Source organism: Podarcis filfolensis (assembly GCF_964270895.1).
Source record: "Podarcis filfolensis genome assembly, chromosome: 14".
NCBI lineage: Eukaryota > Metazoa > Chordata > Lepidosauria > Squamata > Lacertidae > Podarcis > Podarcis filfolensis.
Window position 1 is genome coordinate 38,558,144 of NC_139616.1, and position 24,651 is coordinate 38,582,794.

The 24,651-nt window shown below is 44.3% G+C and overlaps 1 protein-coding gene across 1 annotated transcript in view; it reads left to right on the forward strand.

The window, feature by feature from the left end:
* The window catches only part of XYLT1 (xylosyltransferase 1), a 164,292-nt gene that overhangs the window by 40,147 nt on the left and 99,494 nt on the right, over window positions 1-24,651 (forward strand). The window contains exon 2 of the mRNA XM_083584963.1: window positions 15,037-15,075. Within this exon, the coding sequence (XP_083441089.1) occupies window positions 15,037-15,075 (39 nt within the window). The remainder of the gene's footprint in view (window positions 1-15,036; window positions 15,076-24,651) is intronic.

Here is a 24,651-nt window from a genome sequence, read left to right on the forward strand (position 1 = left end):
TTGGTACAAGCAAACAAAAGTGTGCAAGAAACGAAACTGAACAGATGTGCAGGAAGCAATATATTGCGGCATATCTCTGTTGCTTTTGCAATTTATAAGAAAGTTGCCTTTTAAGTAAAGAGTCCATAGGGCAGGAGTCTCAGACTCAAGGGCCAGTGTGGCCCTCCAGACTTCTTTGTCTGGCCCTTTAGACTCTCTCTAGGCCACACCCCTCTGAGACCCTGCTTCGCGTCCCGAGCATTTTTGCCTGGCCAGAATGTATCCTGTTACTATTTCCTCCTCTTTTAGATGTAGCAGCCATGTTGTTTTACGCTAAAACCAAAGCAGCCATTTTGTGACTGGCACCTGCAGCGCTTCCTCAAAATTCCAGACATGCCCACTGGCCCAAAAGGGTTTAGATATATCTGGTATGAAAAAATTAATGTGGATTTGCTCCCAAGTCCACTATGAGTTGACTCCCACCGTCTAATACAAAGCAGTTTAAAAAAAAAAAAAAAAGCTTGAGAAACCCTAGCAAGAGAACTTGCTATGCTAATAGGCTTAAAAATAATTTCCCCCCCCCCTTGAGGAAGGATTGAGCAGTGTTGATTTGCTCTGAGAATGATATTTTATATTCTCAAGTAGTTCACCAGAAAGAAAAGCTGATTTGACGTATCTATAAACAAGTTATTCCTTCAGTTGCAGAGTATTTGGTGAGAAAAGCCTATATATATTCTCTTGATGTTTGGAGTTTTTGCAAGAGGAGTTTTTACTTAAGAAGGTTTTGTACATCCAATGTACAATGTAATGTCACTTACAAAGATGCTTTTGCACTGTTAACACATTTCTGGCCAAATTCCCATGCCTACCTATGTTACATGGAAATGCTACAATTAATAGATTAGCTTCACTGTCCTCCTCCCCCAATGCTGACAGTCTAATGAACTAGATCAGGGATGAGGAGCAGGTGGCCCTGCATATGTTTTGGACTACAACTCCCATCATCCATACCAACTGAGGCTGATGGGCATTGGAGTCCTTGAGTACCCGGTATATGTTTTGGACCACAACAGCCATCATTCCTATTGGCCATCCTAGCTGGGGCTGATGGGGGCTGAGAGTCCAAAACCTATGCAAGGCTTTGGGTTGGCAAGGGCTGGCCTGCACTGATTGGCAGTGTCTCTCCAAGGTTTCAGGCAAGGATCTTGCCCAGACCTACTTGGAGATGCCAGGGATTGAACCAGGGATCTTCTGCAAGCAAAGTAGGTTCTCCATCAGGACTGCCGTTGAACCAGCAGCCCACCTGTCTTGTCCCAGTGTAACAAGATGCTTCTTGCTGAGCAGCCGGTCTTGCCTGTGAATTGTTAAACAGTAGAGCACAGAGGGGGCAGACTGATGGGATCTTTCTGGTTATATAGTCCTGATCTGGATTAGAGCCCCCTACACGGGCAACTTCTGTTGTGGGTGTTTTAAAAAACCAAAAACAGCCCTGCTCTTATAAGGCATGATCCCATATCTAACATCAACTCGTTATTTGGCCTTTAGACCTTCCTAAGGACTGCAAGAGATAAGGAGTATACTCAGTGATGGATTCAGCCAAAATCGGTGCAATTAATAGGTTAAGGCTTGCAAAAAAAAGGGAAAAGGAAAATACATTATAAATGTCCATGTGTCTATTTTATGTAATTAGGAAGCTTGTAATGTGTCCAGTTAATGATTAATTGGCATGTTTTCTGCTGACATACCTGCTCCTCTTCATTACCTTATGGCACACAGCACAGCTAGAAGTTGCTGTGGCTAAGATATGAGACAGTAGGTTTCTTTTCAAAGCTTTTAGATCAGGGATGGGGGGCCCTCTGGATGCCCCTGGACTCCAACACCCATCATCCCTGACCATTGGCTGTACTTACTGGGGCAGGTGGGAGTTGGAGTCCCCCACCTTGTTCACCATCTCAGTTTTAGGTTATGTCAGGGCAGCATATAAAGTCCAAGTTCAAAATGTGGGATCTAAGGTTGTATCCAATGCCAGACCTAGTCAGTGGACCCATTCAAGTTAATGAAATTGACAAACTACATCTACAGAATCTCACATTCATATCTGGATATGTGCTGCTTCAAGTTCTCTCCATCGTTCTCTTATTGTTTACTTCCTGCATCTGCATTAACCCTGTTGTTAGTTTTAGATTGCCCACCCATCACATAGGTGGTCATCCCCTTGGTCTTTAAAAATTGTAGGGTCTTCATACTAACACTGCTTTATTCCATCAGCCTGAGCCATTTCATTTCACTTTTAATTTGTATACTGTACTGCCTCTCTGTATTGCTACACGCAAGGCAGTTTACAAGCTGAAGAAACAAGCAACAACAAAGATCGCACACCTTGTAACAAACTGATCCAGTACAAAAATATCCTAATAGAAACGTAACTTTAAACAACTTATATTAAATAAAGTAATATTCAATAATACATTTGAATATAACAGCACACCGTAAAATCAAATATCAACAAATAACAATTAAACAGAAATTCACTCTTAACAATTACAGTTAATAATTTCTAAACTATAATCAATAAAAGTCATCTCTTGCCACATGTCCTGTATATGTTGATTTTAACTTTGCGGCATTTCCACTACATCTGTGACTTGATCATGGTTGTATCCAGTTATTAGTTTTTCTGTCTTTTAATGCTGTTCCAAACATTGCACGTTCCATTGCATGTTGTATTGTTCACAAGCTGTTGATGTTTCTCTGGGTCATGGTCCTGTTCTCTGCTCCGTAACACACCACAGGTAATGTGCATATATTGAACACGTTTTCAAAGCAAATGACTAACTTGGAGCCATTCGTTTCAGTGGGTCTACCCTGAACTGGATACAACCCCCCAGTGTCGCTCTTTTATGGGAAGCTGAATCTGAAGATGACCTTCTATAACATTGCAGATTCATATCTCCATGAGGCAGCGTTCTCATCCTGCAGGCAGGAATTTTAAAGCAGAATGGGAAGATAATGTACCATCCAGCCAAGCTGCAGCAGATTAACAGACTTTTTTTGTATATTGTGGAATGGATGTGTTTGAATTGCCATGTATCCAGTTCTTTAGTGCTTAGTGTTGTTGAATCCACTATGTTCCTGAATTGTGCTCTTACAAATGATGTAAACAACTTTGGTTGTCCTTGTTTGGTCTTTCCACAAACAACCTAAGTTTATACTAATGAAGGGGAAAACTCTTGGGTTGTATCCAGCAACTCAGAGTAGACCCAAAACACATTTGCTTGCAGTGGTGTTGGTGCTTCGTTGTTGCTTTCCTCTTGCTTCGTGGTCCCAACACAAACAGCCTCCCCCAGAATAGCTTTTCTGGCCCTGAGGGCTCAAGAGCAGCTTCTCTTCTGCTGAGAACATCAGCTTGGGAAGTGGGAGAGAAGCCAGTCCCAATACCTAGTGCACACAAACACACCACAGCTGTTAGTTGACACCCCACTTCCCCACCCCCCAAAAACAAAGTAGGTGAAGAACAATTGCACATGTGGGCAAGCCTGCAGCATGGCTTGGTGGAGGTGACATACTGTAAATAAGATGCTCTGTCTCCACAGTCAGAGGCAGAAGGAATATTAGGTCAGTTGGTTAGAGTGTGGTGCTGATAATGCCAAGGTTGCAAGTTTGATCCCTGTAAGGGCAGCTGCATATTTTTGCAACAACAACAATCTGCATGCTGCCCATCTGACTGGGTTGCCCAGCCATTCTGAGCAGCTTCCAACAATACAACATGAAACATTAAAAAACTTCCCTATACAAGGCTGCCTTCAGATGTATTCTAAAGGTTGCATAGTTACTTATGTCCTTGACATCTGATGGAAGGGCGTTCCACCAGGTGGGTACCACTACCAAGAAAGCCCTCTGCCTGGGTGACTTCACTTCTCATAGTGAAGGAAGGTCCTCGGAGCTGGACCTCCAAGTCCAGGCTAAACAATGGGGGTGGAGACGCTCCTTGAAGTATACAGGGCCGTTTAGGGTTTTAAAAGTCAGCACCAACACTTGTGAGTCTGTGTTTTGTTTTTCTTGTCCTGTAAATATAATAATTCTTTCTCTCACGCACATGCACACACACACACACAATCCCACTCTTGAATGTTTGAACTGATTGCACTGTGTTACAAACCAGCATGCCTCATGTTAGGGTTTGGATTTAGGCCAGTGTGAACCGAGAGCGGAGCCCAGCTGTGAGTTAGCTCCCTCTCTCTCTTTCTCTGTGGGAGGCTTAAAACAAGAAGTAGTACTTCTGTAATAGTCCCTTGGGGGAAAGGATAATGAAACAACCAGGCTTCGAGTTAGTTCTCTTTCTGGAGGAAGTATTGCCGGAAGGGAAGCCTTTATACCACTACGGCATTTTGTTTTCTTGTTCCCTTTAGCCTCTGACATGAACTGTGACTCAGCCACCGAAAACGATGGGGCAGAAATTTGATTCAGTTCACATTTAAAGGTGAAATCACCTTTTTTGCCCTTTCCAGAGCAATATGCAAACCAAAATACAGTGGTACCTTGGTTTAAGAACAACTTAATTTATGAACAACTTGGATTAAGAACGCTGCAGAAGTACATGTTTTGGTTTGTGAACTTTGCCTTGGAAGCAGAATATGTTTTGCTTCCTGTTGAGTGGTTGCATTTGTAATCTGAGTCCCCTGCTGCTATGGGAAAGCATGCCTCTGTTTAAGAACGCTTTGGTTTAAGAACAGTCTTCCGGAATGGATTAAATTCATAAACCAAGGTACCACTGTACAGCCATCCTTTGAAATTCTCTGTATTTCACAACGCAGTTCTCCAGCCAAGCAACGTGTAGAAAAAGAGAATTTGCTAGGGTCAAATGTGCTTTGAAAGGCATATATAAGGGAAATAACATATAAAATGCATTATAGTTGGGATATTGTGTATGAAAATGTGTACAGTGGCAGATATTTGCACTAAAATGCTGGTGTGTTTTCATTCGGACCTTTTTTAAAAGGAAGAATAAGCACACTTGGAAATGTGGAGAACTGAACTAAAGGTCAGGGAAATGAGAAACAGAGAAATCGAAATTGGCAGATTCTCCCAGCCCTGGCTGTAATTTTGCAACAAGCTTTTGTTTCTGAGTGGACAAGCTGATGTTCAGTCAGAGCTATGGAATTCTCCACTAATTTTCTGTGAGCTGTGTTTGTTGGAAACAAAAAGATGACCTCCAATATACATCCAGAAATTTCCTCTCAAGATACTGGTATGGGTTGCTGTCTAGCGTTCTTGTCTTGGTGGTCGTCGATGCGATAATATTGCATTAGTGGTGGATTCATACTGGACCTTCCATCTATCATTCCACTTCGTTAGTTCTAGGGTGATTCCTCGATATTACAGCATTATTGTCATCTGGAGGGGCCACTCTAGCGCCATGGTACAACAAAAACAAGAGACGTAAAAGAAAACCCCAAACTGGAACATTTCGGCAGGAAGTTAGAGGACATGGATTGATGGGAAATGAAACAGCATGTCTGAAATATACTCGGAGTCGAGTGTGGATTTCATGCCCTTTATTCAGCTCATAGTAGTGAGGAATGAAAGTTCCCCCACAATATCTGCTTTATATACATTATTTACACAATGGGCCGCACGTGATTGGCTAATTCTGGGATTCTCCTTTAGGCCAATCAGGTTGCGGATTCACTTCCACCTGGAGCTGGATTGAGTGGCTCCTGCGGACCAGTCATACTGCTTCATTGTTCTAGGACCAATCAGACTGCTGCATTCTGAATCCTATTGTTCTAGGACCAATCAGACTGCTGCCTTTTGGATCCTATTCAACTCAGTACATAACAATGTCTGCCCTGAACGTTTTGCTGGCGCAAACGGTAACGAAAGCATGATCACATATAACTGCCCCAGTACCACCCTAAGCCACGAATGCCCATTAGAAAGGATGCCTGAAGGAGACCTTAGAGAGTGATCTTATTGATTGTTATATGGGGCGGGGAGCGGGCTCTGGTTCTTGTGTCTTTTGTGTGAGTGATGGCACGTCCCCATTTGCCCAAGCTGAAAATCACCCCAGCTCGCGCTCCCTGTCTGCAGGCTTCTCCAAGTTCTCTTTATTAAACGGTATCATTTGTGTCATTGTCGGGGGAAAGATGGCTTTGCAAATGCCAAGCTGAGTATCGCCGCAGCCCTATTGTGTGTCAGCTCCTGAAAGGAAAGATAAACCTGCTCGTTAATAAATTAAAACACTGGTGATCGCTCTCCCTGTAACATGTTATACAACATAGCTGGCTTGTGTAACTGACAGGTTCAAATATCTCCAGTGGACAGCTGTGTGATGCCGCCATCTCAGGCAAGCAGGGAGCAAAGAGGACCTGGGAGAATTGTCTCATAGAACAGTATTAGTATAGCTTTCCCAAAGCCAGGCAATGGGAAGGAGGCATGGGGGCTGTGTGTGTGTGTGTGTAATGTTGCTGAGGGCCACCCAAAAAGGCTGCGAGGGCCGCCCTGTGCTAACACATTCTCATGATATTTGTACCTTCTTCAAAAGGATGTTTACGTTAGCTGATGGTCCAAATCTTTTAGTAATAAGCCACATCAGTTAGGTCTTTCCATAAATGTTATTGATGTGCAAGGGTGTTGCCAGGCAAAATTTAGAGGACATACAAGGCTGCCTTGTACCGAGTTAAACTATCAGTCCACTTAGCTCCTTATTGTCTACACTGACTGGCAGCCTCTCACCAGAGTTTCAGGCAGAGGACGTTCCCAGCCCTGACTGGAGATGCTGGGGATTGAACCTGGGACCTTCTGCATACAAAATAGATGTTGCGTCACTGAGCCATAGCCCTTTCCCACATAACCTCCGGTTTAAGGACATCCATGCACAACAACATTCCATGTTAGCTGCTCATAAAATCTGCTCTGTGACTCATCTTGGTGTGTCTTTTGAGTTTTCGGAGGGTCCTGCTGATCATTTGGATAACCTGGCTGTTGCCAAATATCAGCGAACCTTTTCTAGGACTAGACTTGCCTTCCTTCTGTTGCACTGAGTGGCCGTTTGGTGGGTAAGCCATATAACGTAGGACTCTCCAGCAGGAATCAAGCAACAGAAACATGAGCACGTCTTTTGTATGCAACAAACCACATTCAGTGAAACCACATTGTTGGGCTAATGTTTTATCACTGAAATTCCAATTGACTTCAGTGCTCATTATCTTCCTTTCTTTGAAGGAAATAAAGCAGTCCCCAACTGCTGCTAGAGATTAATGATTTACATCATCTGGGCAATGGGACGTTTGACCTTTATTTTATTTGATGAGATGATTATTTCAGGATCTGATTGGTAATTTCTCTGCCCTCCAGATATTTAAATGGGATGAATTGTAATGCAGTTTTAAAATCATGAGGAGATCGGAGGTGGGGAGGGAGAGAATGCGTATACAGGGCTCTCTTAATGTGGCTTCTCAAAAATACAGATGTGGAAACCCAATTGCAAAGTTCAAGATCTGGTGTAGATTAGTCCTACTCAGTGTAAGGCAGCCTCCTAAAGTGGAAACACAGGTTTCAGTCAGCACCTAGCTGTGAGCAGGGCCCTATGTGCCTCAGAGCTACTCATAAGTTTTCAAATTGGGGCTGGCGGCGCTTGCTTTTGAGAGTTCCCTTTCTTTAATATTTCTATGTAGGAGGTTGTCACCTGATGTCTCCCTGTAAAACATTGTCCTGGGTTGTCTCCAAACTATCAGCATTTTGCCGGAGGGATTCAATCACATACATCCCGCTCATCTAATGGGAGTGGCCGCCAGGACCATAGAACACTGGTCCTGCGAGATCTGCATTGGCTCCCAGTATGTTTCCGAGCACAATTCAAAGTGTTGGTGCTGAACTTTAAAGCCCTAAACAGCCTCAGTCCAGTATACCTGAAGGAGCATCTCCACTCCCATCATTCAGCCTGGACACTGAGATCCAGCGCTGAGGGCCTTCTGGCGGTTCCCTCATTGTGAGAAGTGAGGTTACAGGGAACCAGACAGAGGGCCTTCTTGGTAGTGGCACCCACCCTGTGGAACGCCCTCCCATCAGATGTGAAGGAAATAGGCAGCTATCCTATTTTTAAAAGACATCTGAAGGCAGCCCTGTTTAGGGAAGTTTTTAATATTTAATGCTGTATTGTTTTTAACACTTGATTGGGAGGCGCCAAAGTGGCTGGGGAAACTCAGCCAGATGGGCGGGGTATAAATAAATTATTATTATTATTAATACTACTACTACTACTACTATCTAACTGGGTTGTCCCAGCCAGTCGGGGCAGCTTCCAACATATATAAAAACATTAAACATTTTTTTAAAAATCCTCTACAGGGCTGCCTTCAGATGTCTTCTAAAGGTTGTAAAGTTACTTATCTCCTTGGCTTGGGGTTCTCATAACTCCATACCCTGCAACATTTCTCCGATGAAAACAGGGAGGTCCTAAGGAAAAGTGGGACATTCTGGGATCAAACGGGAAACTGGGACAGCTTCTGTAAATCTGGGAGTGTCGCTGGAAAATAGGGCCTGTGGTGTGGCTGTGGCCTAACCTCTGCATAAAGCTTCTTGCAAGCAGATCTGGATGAAAGTTCAATCAACAGGTTGTCTGAAGGGGCCCTTAGGCTTCAACCAGGAATTGCCCCCTTGTGTCATGACACACCCCGGAGCTTTGGCTTTGCTTTCTCACATGTCCTGCTGTTGCAGTTATGACAGCTGCTCCCAGACTGTCTCACAGGCCCCGGGCTACAGGTTTGTTTTTTTCTGAGCTTGGCTGTCTTTGACACAGAGTACCTCTTGGAAACAAAGCTGCTGGAAACAAAGCTGTTGAAGTGGAAGTTTTTGAGGGAAGGAAAAGAAGAAGGGATGGAGGGGGAGCCCACACCATTGCTTCCCATTCTTGAAAGGCATCCATTGTGCCTGTCAAATGTGCGTTTCCACCAGCTGTTCCTTTTGCAATAGTGCTGGAAGATGCCCCAGTACTTTGAAACACTGTGAGTTTGGCCTTCCTGCCTGTGAGAATAAGCCCCCACTTCCCCCCCTCCAAACCCCATGCTTTGATTAAACAGGACGTTTCTTAGTGGCGGTGGAAGCAAGAGGGTGTCACGCCGAACCCCAGCCTCTCTCATTTGGCCCACGAGATGTGATAACTTCCGCTTTGACAGCCGCACAAACGGCGACGCGTCAGCTTACGGCACACGGTGTTTCTTTGCCCATTAGACAGGAAGTGTGGCGCTGGGTGCCAAGGCTATTTGCAGGTTCCCCAGCCACAAAATAGCTCTCAGTTGAGTAGGAGCGGGTCCAGCTGAGAAGAGAAAGAAGCTATTCTTGTCGGGGTGTTGTGTATTGGAGAGAGGTGTGTGTGTGTGCTTAAAAAGAGAGTTTGTGCACATATATATATGATATTCAGGCATGGCATCTGTTGCCAGCTTGGCAAATAGGAATGCTTTACGTGAGTCAGGCATTGCCCAGGGTTTAACCCCCCAAAGCAGAGAGCGGAAGGGGATGCTTACGTAAACAAACTCTTTCATTCTTCTTCTCCCTCTCTTGCAACTCCTGCTAACAATATCCCAGCTGCCATTCATGAGGGAGGGTGCCGGGAGGTAGGAGAGGATGAAAAGAGGGAGTGTCCGTGTAAGACCCTCTTTGCAGAGGATTTGGCAAATCCTGCTTCATTCCCAACCCCCATCCTGGAAGCAAATAGGAGAAGGAGCAGGGTTCTATTCAGATTCCTTGGTTACCAAGAAAAAGGGGGTATTTTTCCTTACCCGGTGTCTCATTTGGGAGGAAGGAGGCAAACTTGGGTCTCCAGCTGTTTTTGGACTACAATTCCCATCATCCCTGACCGCTGGTCCTACTAGCTTGAGATGCTGGGAGTTGTAGTCCAACGGCTGGAGACCCAAGTTTGGGAAAGCCTGATCTAAAGAAAGGTGCAGTGTGTGGTTTCTCAACCACTGAATAACTGCAGTCTATACTCTACACATCTTGTGGTTGCAGTGAGACGGTCCTCCCAGGGACTTGTTGCAAGTCTTGTGCTTATAACACAAGAAGACCCCTTCTGCTGGATCAGGCCAAAGGCCCATCTAGTCCACCATCTTGTTCTCACCATGGTGAACTAGATGCCTAGGAAAAGTCCACAAACAGCACCTGAGCATAGCAGCACTCTACCCACTTGTGATTCTCAGCAACAGTGGAAGGAGAACATAGCCTTGTCCCACCATGAATTTGCCTGGTTCCCTTTTAAAGCCATCCAGATTGGTGGCTGTCACTCCATCTTGTTGGAGCTGGGTTCCATTCAGTTTAACTGTGGGCTGTGTGGTTATTCTTGTTGTTTGTTCTTCATCTTGGTTGGATGGCCTCAAGTTCTAGTTCTGTGTGTGTGAGAGAAGAATATTTCTTAGCCCACTTTATCCACACTCTTTAGCATTTATCCACACGCTTACCATCGTCATACACTCTTATCGTATCTTCTCTTACTCACCTTTTATATGATTAAAAAGTCCTCCAAAGCTCAGTGGTAGAGCAGATGCAGAAGATTCCAGGTTCAATCCATGGCATCTCCAGTTGAAAGAATTAAGTGGCAGGTTCTGGGAAGGAAAGACCTCTGCCTGAGACCCCAGGCAGGTATAACAGGGGTGGGGAACATTATTCAACCTGTTGAAGATCTGTCCCACCCTCCACCAGCCATTTCTCTTAGGTGGGCAGGGTTGCCCACCTGACATCACCATGATATCAGGTGACAACTTCACATGGGCTCTTTTTTCAGTCTTCAAGAACTCATCCCGCCCCACCACTGACTGTTTTTGCCAAGTGTGGTATAGTAACTGGTCCAAGGTCAGCCCAAGAACTTCATGGCTGAATGGAGATTTGAACCTGAGTCTCAAATATGAGGTGTGTGTTTTTTTGCTTTTGTTTCAGTTTAATCTTTTCAGTTATTCTGTGTATTTGCACATGCACGAGGGTATTTGTGCGCGCGCACACACACACACTCATATATCTTCTGTTCAGTCAGCAGTTCTGCATCTCTGTTCTGTTTTGGACAGGCTCCAAGGCTCCCCGGGACATCAAAACTTTCTGGCAGCAAACCCAAGCTTTGCTTCCACCTATTTTCATTGCTCTCTCCTAGAATTCCATTATCTCACAGCATGTTAAGCTAACACTTAAGAAACATTATTGCATGCCAAGGTCGTAATGGTGGAACCCTGGGGAGCGAGACCACACAATATGGTCTACAGGCACCATGATGTTTGACTTTTCTTTCTCCCTCCTTCTTAGCAGCTTAAATTCTGTTTGTGTGTGTGTGTGCATAAATCTTCACTTTTGTTAATTGGATAGCACCCTTAACTGTAGAATAGAAGCTGTTGTGGTCTATTCTCTTAAGCTCTGTGGTCCAGGGCTGGTGTTTGATGCGAAGGTTATCAGTTTCTAACCGGAAATGTTACTGGAAAAACCTCTGCAGCAGGTGTGAGGAACCTTTGGCCCTCCAGCCATTACAACTCCCATTATCCTTTTTTAAGGGTCCAGGGCAGGTGTCACCCATGGGCCCTTCGAGGGCATTGGGGCCCAAGCTGCTGTCCATGTATGCAGGCAGCTCTTCAGGTAACCTAGTCAAAGTCCATTGACAGGTCCATAAATAGGCCCCCAAACTGGGTAAGAAACGTAAGGCATTCAGAGGGGCCCAGAATTTTCTAATTGACAGGCTGTGTTGAGAAAGTAGCAGCAATTCTGTTTCATGAGTTGAGCTTTTGATTGCTTTTGGAAGCCATGCAGAGTTCCGTGTAGCTTATAGCGTAAGTCTTCCTTGGCTCTGAGTTCAAAATCAAATTAGCGATGAATAGTTTCTGACAACTTTATCATAATAATGTAACGGTGATACCCAGTGCAGTGAATAGTTTAATTATTCCTCCTTTTGACAGGCGAGTTTGGTGCCAGGAACCAAGTATATAATTGTTTTCTCTCTCTTTGGAATACAGTTTGGGTGCACCTGGAGCTTGCCCCCCTCTTCCTTTCATGTTGCCTTCCTTAGCTGTTAACAGGGTCTGAACAAAGCCATTCTGGACAGCTTAACCACCCATCTGCCAGACAATGGAATGGTTGGCCAGTAGTCACAATGCCCATTGCCAGGACCCAGGTTTTGGGGACCCTTGGGCAAGATGCCCAAACTGGAAGCTCCTACCTGAGTGGGCCCATTTCCTCCTCACTACCCATTTTATTGCCCCCCCTTCCCTCTGGTCCCAGTCCATACCACCAGCCAGAGAGAGCAACATTCATATTCCAGCCAGGCAAAAACACTCAAGGAGGGTGTGAAGGAGGACTTGTGAGGGAAGAGGTTTGGGGAGAGGAGGTGTGGCCTCAGGGGAGTTTTGAGAGCCTGAGGTTCCCCACTCCTGCTCTTCACATTTGTCTGGAGAGAGGAACATGCTAAGAGATGATGGAGGAGTTGAGTGGCAGGACATCCAGGGACAATAATGGGCCCTCTGCAGGTATCCAACAGTGCCAGCTTCGACACTAGTCCTGGTAATGGCAGTAGCCAAAATGTGAGTGATTTCTTTGAAGAAGCTTTTCTTGTAACATGTAAGGGCCAGTGCCGTATTTATGTTGGGACTTCAACTGGCGTTCAACCAGCAGTCTTGGAGATGGGGACCCTCTTTGCCTTGCCAGAGCACTCCATGGAAGTACTTGGAAGATGCTCAGTGCTCCCCTTCTCCTTCCACCCAGTTTATCTCGAGGACCACCCTTCTCTCTACTGATATGGCTTCTTCCTAAAACTCTTTCAATGCCCTCTTCCAGGAAAGTGACCTTAGAAGAGGGCATCAGAAGCTGCCTCAGACTGAGTCAGACCTGTTTATCTCAGCTCCATGTAGCTTGACTGGCAAGGACTTAATAGGAATTCAGACAAGGTTGTCTTCCAGCCCTACCTGGAGATGCCAGAGACCTGAACCTGGGACCTTCTACATGCAAAGCAGATGTTCTGCCATTGAGCTGCTAACCTTCTGGGTCTTACCTGGCAGTGCAGATGTCCCTGTTCAGCTTTGTTACTGCATCCCTGTAGCTTTGCTAAGCAAGACGCATCAATCAAAGAATCATAAAGAGCTGGAGTGGGCTGCTGGGGGCGTCATGGCAGAGCTGACAGTCAGTTTAGGCAGCTCTCAGCTAGATGACCCAGTGGTCTCACTTGGTATGATGAAACTTCCTGAGTACCGAATGCAGCCACTGGTCATTGGAGGACAGGACACAGCTCAGTGGTAGAACACAGATTTTGTATGCAGAATGTCCCATGTTCAACCTCCAAGAAGTACAGTGGTACCTCAGGTTACATACGCTTCAGGTTACATACGCTTCAGGTTACAAACTCCGCTAACCGAGAAATAGTGCTTCAGGTTAAGAACTTTGCTTCAGGATGAGAACAGAAATCGTGCTCTGGCGGTGCAGCGGCAGCAGGAGGCCCCATTAGCTAAAGTGGTGCTTCAGGTTAATAACAGTTTCAGGTTAAGAACGGACCTCCGGAACGAATTAAGTGCTTAACCCGAGGTACCACTGTATAGCTGGGGGAGACTCCTGTCTGAAAATTGCTGCCAATAGGCATAGACAATACCGAGGACCCAGATAGATCAGCTTCCTGTCCTCACTAGATGAATACAAAAGTTGCTTCCCAGAATTATTAATGTTTCTTTTAGCATGGAATCGTGCAGCTATAAAGCCATGCCTCATCAGGTTCGTAAAGAGGAAGAGGAGCATGACAGTTACCTGTTGCTATTTTGCCGGCGGCTCTTCGGGAGTAGATTTGCAGGTAGCTGCAATAACCAAGATGGTTAGAATTCTTCATCTCGGAGGGAGTGGGGGTGAGCCCCCACCCCCCATGAAGTGACAAGCAGGAACCAACTGTAAACAGAAGCCTTCTAATTCCGACAGGCGTGATGGATGAAAGAGAGAGCATCATTGACCTGGTTTCACTTCGTTAAGCTTTCCAATTAAGCAGGGGTGCGACAGAAAACGAGTCTGCAGGAATATCTGCAGCCATCAAGCACAGATGTTTTGCAGAAGTGTGCATGTTTCTTTTGTACTTAACAAACAAACAAACAAACCACACAACTATTTTCCTTAAAAAAAGAAAAATCTCATTGAGCTTCCCATCTTCTTCCCAGAATTTGAGTTCTGGAGAACATGGTCATAGTGGCTAGTACGCAGAGTAGTACAGTGGTACCTCGGCTTACATACGCTTCAGGTTACATACGCTTCAGGTTACAGACTCCGCTAACCCAGGGTAGTACCTCGGGTTAAGAACTTTGCTTCAGGAGGAGAACAGAAATCGGGCGGCGGCAGCAGGAGGCCCCATTAGCTAAAGTGGTGCTTCAGGTTAAGAACGGACCTCTGGAACGAATTAAGTACTTAACCTGAGGTACCACTGTACTAGCACTGGATACAACCCTTTGTTCTTGGATTATTTCTGACATACATTAACTGAGATAAAAACTTGGAGCTGAACATTTCAGTCCTGCTGGAAATTATGTCTGAGGACATTAAGGGGTGGGGCAGGCACTTGCTCCCCTTCTGCATCACACCATTGAATGGAAACTGCCTTACGCTATGCAGTGAGGAGACCACCAGAACATTTTCAGCCTCTTGAGCCAGAGGACAGGGATTTAGAGCTGCTCTTGATCCCAGTTCTGGGACCGAAGGAGCTCCAGCTTATCCTCAGGAATGTAAGGAGGCAGCGATTTCCATCCTGTTCTGGATTCATGGCAATCAGCACTGTTTCTATTCTGCTACAGTTCGGCTTCCAATGAAACCTTCTTTTTTTGTGTCTTGCAATCTTCTGCAACCAAAATTTAGACAGTTAATTAGATAATAAATTTTAGTGCATTTCAATGAAAGGGAAATGTCAAAAACAAAGCAGAAAAATAATGTAATAGTTTATGTAATGTTTGTGGACTTAAAAAAAACCCAATACTATGAATATTAATAATAAATAATAATAATAGGTATGTCTACTTGCAATTGGCCTCTTTGAAATAATCCATTTTTTCTTCTGTGTTCTTCTTGCAGGATCAGCCTCTCAATCCTTACAAAGGCTTGGAAACCCAGGTTAGTTCTTTATTATCATGTCCTCTTCTTAAAGTCTTTATTCAAATTCTGGGATGTTCTGGCATGCCCTTCCTTTGAAAGCCAGCAAAGCCAGGATGTCGCCTGTCATTACATCTCGACTGTGCCTTGTTGAAAAGTGTACATTTTGTCAGTTCTAAGGATGTCATTCCCACCTTGAAGATGAAGCAACCTATTTGTACCGCACTTTCTGTATCGTCTCTTTATTTCTTTGCTCATCCTCCCAGACAGATGGCACGATGGGAAGGAAGACAATGGCGTCTCTTTTCAGATTTTCACCTTCAGTGTAAAAAAATGCATCATGTGTCAGACGTTGCTTTTAAGGTCACTGCGATGGGAAGTGTTTCACATATTCAATGAGAGACAAGTTCAGTTTATTTATTATTTATTAAACAAAATTTTGGACCACTTTGCACCATAAAGCCATTGAAGTGGGTAAGAGTGGGGAGAACAGAGTACAAGACAGACAAGCTCTAGGCATAATAAAATCAGTTCAGCAAACTCTGAAACAATAAAACCATCCATACAAACTCTATAAACAACAAAACAATTTCATCAGGCTTCCATAAATGACTAATATATTTGCAGCCCTTTGTGTGATGGTGTCATTAAATTCCCTTCTTCATTTCTTTGATTGGGGGGGGTGACAATTATCTTGGTGACAGGGATGCAGCGAGATGGCACAGATTTAATCCGTTTGCCTCAAGTGTGTCTGATATCGTTGGCAGCTAGAATAAGTATTTCTGCCCTTGCCTCCTGATCTCTTAGGGTGGTATCCAAAGCTAGTCCTACTGAGAGTAAACCCATTGAAATTAGTGGCCTTCACAAACTTAATTTCAGCAGATCTTCTCTGAGTTGCCTACAACCTTTAACTCTTAGTGACAGATCTTCTTTTTATGCCATTGGCTTAACTGCTGTGATGTCACAGCAGCAGCTCATGGAAGCTGAGTGCTAGCTACAGTCCACAATGAAGCTGCTGTTAAACTGCTTCACCTTTTGCCCATGGGCAGTAGGTTTTAGAGGTTGTTAAAAAGAACTTGGCTTGTGTGGTTTTCTGTGGCTATTTCATAGCCGCCTGTTGAAGAGGGAAGAGGATGGTTGCAGCTTGTGCATAGAATGGCTTTTAAAAAGTGTACTGGTGGGAGTGGTGTCTACCACAACTTTACCTCATCACTGAGTAAAAACAACCAGCGCTACTACCGGGCAAAGACCTTTCCAAAGCTTTTTAGATGTGATTTCAGTTCTGCCAAGTGATTCTGCCGATGCTACTTTTGTGATTTTGTGACCTCAGTTTATTTTGTCATCAGTGGGTGTAGTGTGTGCGTTGTTGTTAATCATTTTATTCATTTTTTTAAAACCACCCTGAGAACATGATTCAAGGCAGTGTAAACCTACTTTAGAAACCAAAAAAGGGGGAGGGGTTAAGAGCAGCATACCTCTTAGGAATGGGGGACAAATTCAATTTAATTTGAATATAACAGTGAACCTGCCTAATAATTCACACTTTCTGGAACAGTACAATGCAAGCATCCTTCAAAACAGGAAATTATTTGCATTTTCCAATGCTGTTCTCCAGCCCAATAAATGTGTGCAAAAATGCGTGTAGTGAGATCAATGGGCAGGGAATTCCAGAGAGTAGGTCCTGCTGCCACACTGTGGCTTGGATTCCTTGGAAGCGTGGAACAAAAGTCATGTGGCAACTGTAAAAAATGCCAGTTATCCAATTGGTCACATGACTGCTAATGGTGGTGGTTTGGGGAAAGGGAGCCAAAATGGCACCCAATCTCACTGAGATTGGTAAATCTTTCCTGCCTCAGTTCCTCCCTGAACACAGCTAGGTAGTGTGCGCATGTATGTGTGCATGCATACAGTTGACTACAGTAGACATCAAGCATTTTAAAAGTCAGGAATTGCCAAGTCTGAGGCCTGTGGTTTTCCATTTAGCCACAGAGCGTGTATAAAATGTCTTTGGCATCTGCCCTTCTAATTTGCCTTCTCCGACCCGAATGTAGTTCAGCCTTCATGCGTATTAATTCCTTGCTAAGTGAGTGCCAAGGCGAATGCCAGCTGGCTTTCAAAGACTCTGTGGTCCCCCCCCCCACACACTTTTTTTCCAGGAGGACATAAATATTTCCAGCAGGCAGAAGAAACTGTGCTTATACACTCACACATGCACACCTGTTCTTAAATAATTAAGATAGAGATTAAGTGTGTGGTTCTACATATGGATAAGAGCAAATGGGGGAATTGCTGGGTGTGTTTCAGAGCCGGGACTTCTCAGCCAACTGTTTTGCTAGTCTCTTTTATTTGAGATCTATTACGGGGGCTGGGAAACAGCTTTTCATGTGCGCCGTCTTTGTACCTTGCGGTGCTGAGACCGAGTCAAAGCAGTTCAAAAGCAGGAACTGAGATCAAGGAGGGCTTACCGGGGAGACAAAACTCAAATGATCGTGTTTTGCATGTTGTGAAAGGGCCAGAGTTTGAGCATCAAGAGAGATGATCATCGGAGGCAAAAAGATTTGGTTTTTGCTGCATTTTCTTCTTTTCTGAAGCCATATTTCTCATGTTCAAAGCTGGCAGCAGAAAGTACGGAGGAGGAAATCTCCCATGACTGTCAAGCAAACTCTGCATTAGGTTCTGACTTAAACTATTGCACTTACTCCCATGTGTGTATGTTTTGAAAAGAAGAGCACATAGCAGGTTTGAAATGTTCGATGCAGCTGATTTTTTGTGTGTTTGTGTGTGTGTAGCAATATCTAATGTAAATCTATTAATTTTCCACATCACACACAAAACACGATAGTGCACAACACATCAACCACTTTGCTTTAAAATATTGTATCAAATTCTTACAGTTCACTCCAGTTTCCCCCCCTGCATATTGCCATGAGATCTCAGGAGGTTATAAACACAATGTTCTTGATGCATATAATCCAAAAATGTTTGCCACACATTATAGCAAAGGTGGGGGTTAGAATTCCCTTTGGTCTCACGAATCTGGCACGTCAGCTTTTCAGCCAGGGCTATTGTCCATGCTCTGAATGCAACTGATTCTTGAAAGGTTGTAAAGCCCTATTACCTCTGGCTGCAGAAGTTTGAGGAATAATGGTGGTACTAAGCCAGGAATAGTAAACATGATGCCTTCTAGATATTGTTGGACTCCAACTCCCATCATCCCCAGGCAGCATCAGCAGTGGTCGGCTGCAATGCATAAATATAGGATGGGGGACACCTGGTGTGGCAGGAGTTCAGGTGAAAAGGACCTAGGGGTCTTAGTGTTTGACATGAGTCAACAGTGATGCAACAGTGAAAAAAAGCTAATGGTTTTGTGTACCAGATCAAGGGAAGTAATAGTATCACTTGGAGTCCTGAGTCCAGTTCTGGGCACCAGAGTTTTAAGAAGGATGTTGACAAGCTGGAATGTGTGTAGATGAGGGCAACCAAGATGATCAAGGGTCTGGAAACCAAACCTTATCAGGAACAGTTGAGGGAGCTGGGTATGTTTAGCCTGGATAAGAGGAGACCAAGAGGTGATATGAAAGCCATCTTCAAATACCTAAAGGGCTGTCACATGGAGATGGAGCAAGCTTGTTTTCTGCTGTTCCAGAGGGTAGAACCCAAACCACTGGATTCAAATCACAAGAAAGGTGATTCTGACTAAACATCAGGAAGAGCTTTCTGATGGTAAGAGCTGTTGACAGTGGAATGGACTATCTTGGAAGGTGGTGGGCTCTCCTTCCTTGGAGGTTTTTAAGCAGAGGTTGGATGGCTACCTGACAGGGATTGTTTAGCTGTTTTGGCTGCATTGCAGGGCATTGTACAAAGATGACCGTTTGGGTCCCTTCCAACTCTACAATTCTGTGATGCCATGATGGGTGTCACAGTCCAACAGCACTTGAAGGGCACTGGCTGCCCCTGTGCTAAAGGACTGGAAAGGAAGGGTGGATAAAAAGAAATCTGATTTCATAACTCCTCTTATAATCCGTATGTCCAATACTTGTGAGCAGCAATTTCAGGATAAGAGCATCATGGGACATTGCTAGTTGTCCACCAGCTTTAGTTTGCTGTTGGCCATGTTTGGGGCAAAGGGTTGTTGCACAGTGGTGGTGCATCTGCCTTGCATGCAGAAGGTCCCTGGTTCAGTCCCAGCATCTCCTGGTAGGGCTGGGAAAATCTCTGTCTGTAACCCTGCAGAGCCACTGTCAATCAGTGTAGACCAGGATTTCCCAAACTTGGGTATCCAGCCGATTTTGGACTATAGTTCCCATCATCCCTGACCACTGGTCCTGCTAGCTAGGGATGATGGGAGTTGTAATCCAAAAAAACCTGGAGACCCAAGTTTGGGAAACACAGGTATAGATTGTACGGAGGTAGATAGACCAGTAGTCTGGCTTTGTATGTATATGGCAGCTTCCCATGTTCTTCAAAGTAAATGCAAGAAAAAATCAAATCAGTTGATGGCTTTCCTTTAGGTCTTCCATTATCTACTCTCCAGATGAGTTAGTGATTATCAGGCCATTGCTGATCTAGAATATGTTGCCAGCAAGGGGTGTGGGTGGATGAGTGAAAGGCAGCAGTTAACCATGCAGTTTGTACTATTAGACTAATAAATTGGATTTACTGGAAAATCTTACAATGATATAGTATTAACTCCCAACTCGTTGATGCTTCCAGAAGTCTTATTAACGTCAGTTTCATAAATATTCTCCCTTTCCATTTTTATTATTATGCTCAAGGCAATTTTCATCAAAACTGACAAACGTGTAACAGCAATGAACACATCAGCCTGTGAAACAATTACACCACAATATACACAGAACAATGGAATAAACTGAAACTGTTCATAATAATAAGACAGTAGACATAAATATCAAGACACTGATATCTGGTAAAAGAAATTATTTTTTGAAATATTACTCAGTATAATAATCAGTAAAGTCAACCACATCAATCAGTTTATAATTCCATGTTCCCAGGGATTGGCCTTTGCCACCCAGCAATGGAGGGAGAGAGCAGCCAGCGTCTCAGTCTCCCATATGGCAGGAAATGCTTTGCATTTGCATGTGAGACTGAGAATTTGTGCGGGAACTTAGGAGCCAATCAGTGTGCACGCTGGGTATGTTATAGCAATCTTCACAGCGTTCTATTGGCAGAAGAGGCATTAGGCTGCAACATTAGTGAGGAGGAGTGCCCTTCCTGATCTCTTAAGGGATCTTGGATCAGAAATCCAGTTCAGGGGCTGATGGGCCACAGCACCCTCTGCCAGTAGTCAGGTGGTGGAGTCTACCAGAATCAGTTTGCGCCATAGGCAGACCCCAACAACAGTTGACTCACAGGTGGGCTGTGTGGGTCAGGGATGACAGACGTATAGTCCTGCAACATCTGGAGGGCCACAGTTCCCCATCCATGGTTTAGGTGAGCCTCTTCTCCACAGGTATGCAGGTGCTGCTAAGTCATGGTCGCTGTTGAAGGGTCGGAAAGGAATTTTCCTGCATTGGCAGGTTTTGCCTTTCCCATAGCAAAACGTCACAACTTTGGCAGTTTCAGGCCTTGGGCGGAATCCTTTAGACTATCTTACTAAAGGGGGGGGCATAAAGTGGTGACCCACACCCCCCTTGCGGCGGTGATCCCAGGGTTCCCTGTTAAAGGGGTCTTGAGGGGAAGCATTGGCCATATGCCAAGAGGTTGTCATTGCTCTCCCCTGCGATGGTGGCAAAACGGGGGGCGGGCTCTCTGCTTGAACATATGTTCTCCAGAGCCAGCCCAATCCCCACACATTCTGGATAACCCTGATGTCTCCCAGAGCCCCGGCTGGGGACTGGGAAAGATAAACGCCCAATGCCTGAGCCAAGTTCTCCCTACATCTGAACCTTAATAAAGTTGTGGCCAATTTTAATCCCATAGCACGTTGTCTTGAGTCATTATTCTACTCGGGGGTTGCCTGGGGTTAGGGAGTCTCCTCCTGTCCACGCAAAATCTTTATAGCCAATGAAACATTTGAACCATGGCCAAAGCTCAAGAAGGCTGCATGCAGGACTTGCCCCCAGAGAACCATGGGAATTGCAGTTTGTTCAGGGTACTGTGAGTTATAGCTCTGTGGGGGATTAACCACAGTTCCCAGGATTCTTTGGCGGAAGTCATGCTTTTCAAATGAATAGTATGTACTCAGCCTAATAGGACAGCTGTGGGTCGTGTAAACTTTCAAAGTTACATAGCCCCTGCTTCTGTAGAACCTGAAAATAACTTTATAGAAAGCTGATACCTCAAATCTTGATAATAAAGCGGCAACAAATCAATTAAGTTTTATCAGTAAGCTCCAGATCGGCTTCATGGTAACCTTTCAAAGCTGCCTTTTTCTTTTGACTTTGAAAACCCAGAAACGTGTCATTTGAGAGCTGGAAGAAATGGAGGTCGCCACCTTTTATTTTTGGCATCAAACTGATGACTGGCAGAAGTCTCTCCACCCCCCAGCCGCCCACCACATTTTTTTTAATAAAAAAAATTTCATTTATCCCAATCAAAGAGTTTGAGCACATACAGCATTCTTCACAGTTTGACCTTTTAAAACTGTCAGAATGATATTAAACTGGGAGCATTATCATCTTATTTCGACTTGCGAGCCAGGGTGCCGTCTAAATCCTGCTTCGAATGGCGACTTTTTAATGTGACCTTTGGCAAGTTGCTTGTGTCGCAGCCTCACAAGGACATGTGCCTTGGAGTTGTTGTGTTGGAGGCAAAGCCTCAGAACTGGCATCTTCTCTGGAGATGGTGGAAGTCGCCGTTTCCACCCAAGGAGCTGTGGGGTTAAGCTTTTGTTACGACGATTATTGTCGTTTCCTTAATTGCCTTCCAAGCAACAGTCATGAGGCAATTTACACATTAGATTATTAGAAGCGGTTAAAAAAACACAAAAACAGCCATTACCTCATAAAATAAAGTACATTCTCAAGAGACTACACGCTGAATTGAATGTTAACAACAAAAACTGACCCGATACAGAAAAAGAACAAAATAAATGCTATGAATACAAAAATAAAGCCGTATTTCATTGGGACTTTCCATCTCCATAATAGACCTATCATAAAGGTAACAAATGGCCGACAAATGGAGGCAAACTCCATAGGTTCAGCTGCATCCAGAGATACTCTTAATTTATAAGTCAGGTTTTCCCCCCAGGAATTAGAATAAACATTACTTTGTGGAACCAGATATTTAAAGACAAACCCTAGGACTCCCTGTGATATGGTCAAAGGGGCAGCTACTGATAGAAAAATGACAAGAGGTTTGCATATGAAGTCTGTATTTCACTCGTCAGAAATTGGCAGAAGATGCAGTTTGTGCTGTGAACTCTGGTTTTGTTGTTGTTTTATACTTTTTCTTTTCTTTTTCATTTTATTACTGCAGGGCTATTTAAACTTCATCATGAAGTCTTGAGATTAAACAACAACAACATCTAACATAATATTAAATCCATACAAAGCAGACCCTTTCGACTAAGTCCCATTTATCTAGCTTGATAAAAGCCTGTTTGAACAAAATGTCCTTTTTTAATATAAATATTTTTATTTCGTTTTTTTGAAATTACACAGCTAAGATGATACACGTAACAAGTTACAATAGCATTTCCCTGTAATCCCTCCATCTCTCTCCCTGACGCGGGAACGGAGCGGTGTTTTTAATGGAAGATGTTGTTCCAGAGCTGCAGGTGTGTGTGCTGAAGATGCCGCACTGCAGAATTGTCCATTGAAAAATAGTGAAGGGATACCAAGTTTTTATAAAGTCATCTGCATTTTGTTTACCCCTCAGGGCTTTCAGGTGTTTAGTGAACTTTTCCATTAATGCCGCTGTCCATATATTTTTGTCTGCATATGGAGACAATGTGAACAATCTTCACTTGTTTCCAGAAAGTGCAGATATAGGCCGCCTGAGCTTGGAAATACGTTACATTTGGGGAAATTGCTGTGTAAAAAAAAAAATTAAAATGTGTATTTTAGACAAAATTGCATACAACTATATATTCTGGAAGAAATTCTTAAGACAATATTGATGAATTTTCATGAGAACTTTTAAAAAAAAATCACAAGCTGATGTGGAAGTGTGCAGAACTGAAATTAAGTTTGGGAAAATGAGAAACGAAAATAGACAGATCCACCTATCCCTAATCTCCAGTTTCTAGCAAGTAGCTAGGTGACTCCTGCAAGCCTAATGCCTACCCACCTCTGCCCTAAGCTTCAGAAGGGGATATTGGCAGCTTCCAACGAGATGGCACCAGTGTGGGCGTTCTGGGGTCAACACACACGCTTCAGGTCAACGAGGGCTTTAGCTAATTGGTTTATTATAATGGAAGCTCTTGTAAGCAAGCTTCTGCTTCATCACTTGCAGATATTGGACTAAGAAGGAGATGGGGGGGTGTGATAGATTTTTACATACGCACAGTGCAATTTTTTAGCCATCGGTTAGTGTCATCTTTTACAAATGACTGTATCCACCACTCCATCCGATCCACCAGCTCCATGCCTGGCTGGAGGTCCATCCTTTGGTGAAGGTCTGAATTGTATTTGTGCAGCCTCCTCTGTGCAATCAGGGCTCCAGATCACATGGAGTTGCCTATTCCAGCGGTGCTGAAGTCAAAGGGCTGGGCCAGTGATGTGGCCCAGTTCTCCCTTCCCCATCAACCTTAAGAACCTAAGAAGAGTCTCTTGCGTCAGGTCAGTGTCCCATCTAGTCCAGCATCCTATTCTCTCAGTGGCCAACCAGATGCCTTTGGGAAGTCCACAAGCAGGACCTGAATGCAACAGCTCTCTCCCCTCCTGTGGTTTCCAGCTACTCACATTCACAGGTGGACTGCCTTCGACAATGGTGGGCTTCCTGTGCCTTTTGCTCCAGCCTGTATGGAGGAAGGAAATATCATAAGAGACCTCTGCATGCTTCCTTCTTGTTCCAGCCCACAAATCCCAAGGCTATAAAGCCACCCCGGTGGTGGAGGGGTGCCCATAAAGCAACTCCACAAAGCCATCTGCACTTCATGGTAGCTGGTCTTAATCATTTTTCCAATCAAAGGCCGGTTGGCATCCTAATTGATTTTATATTATGTCCCTTACCAGAAGGGAGAAGGCGTGTGCTTACCAGGGCAGCACAAAGAGAGCAGGTCTATTCTTACTGCTGTATTTAATGCTGCTGCTAATCACGGAGATTAGGCTGAAACAATTACAACAGCTAATTAAAGAACAATGCGGGTTTTGGCATCTTTTTTGCAGACAGCACTACCGGGAATTCCTAACTCAGGCAAAGTAGAGATAATTAAAAATCGAGCTCCGGTTTCCTCGCACGGGCATCTGGATCATACTGATTAAACTGCAAACAAAACAAACGCACACGCAAAAACAGATGAAACCAACACTTTGCAGCCTATCCAATTTCACTTAAAGGGCCTTTTGGACAATTCATAAGCAGGAAAGTAGAAAGGGAGAAGAAAAGGCAGGGAGACAGCCAACTCTCAGCAGCCAATTAGGTGACTAAGCTATGAAGATGGATTGTGACTCTCCCTCACCCTTTTAA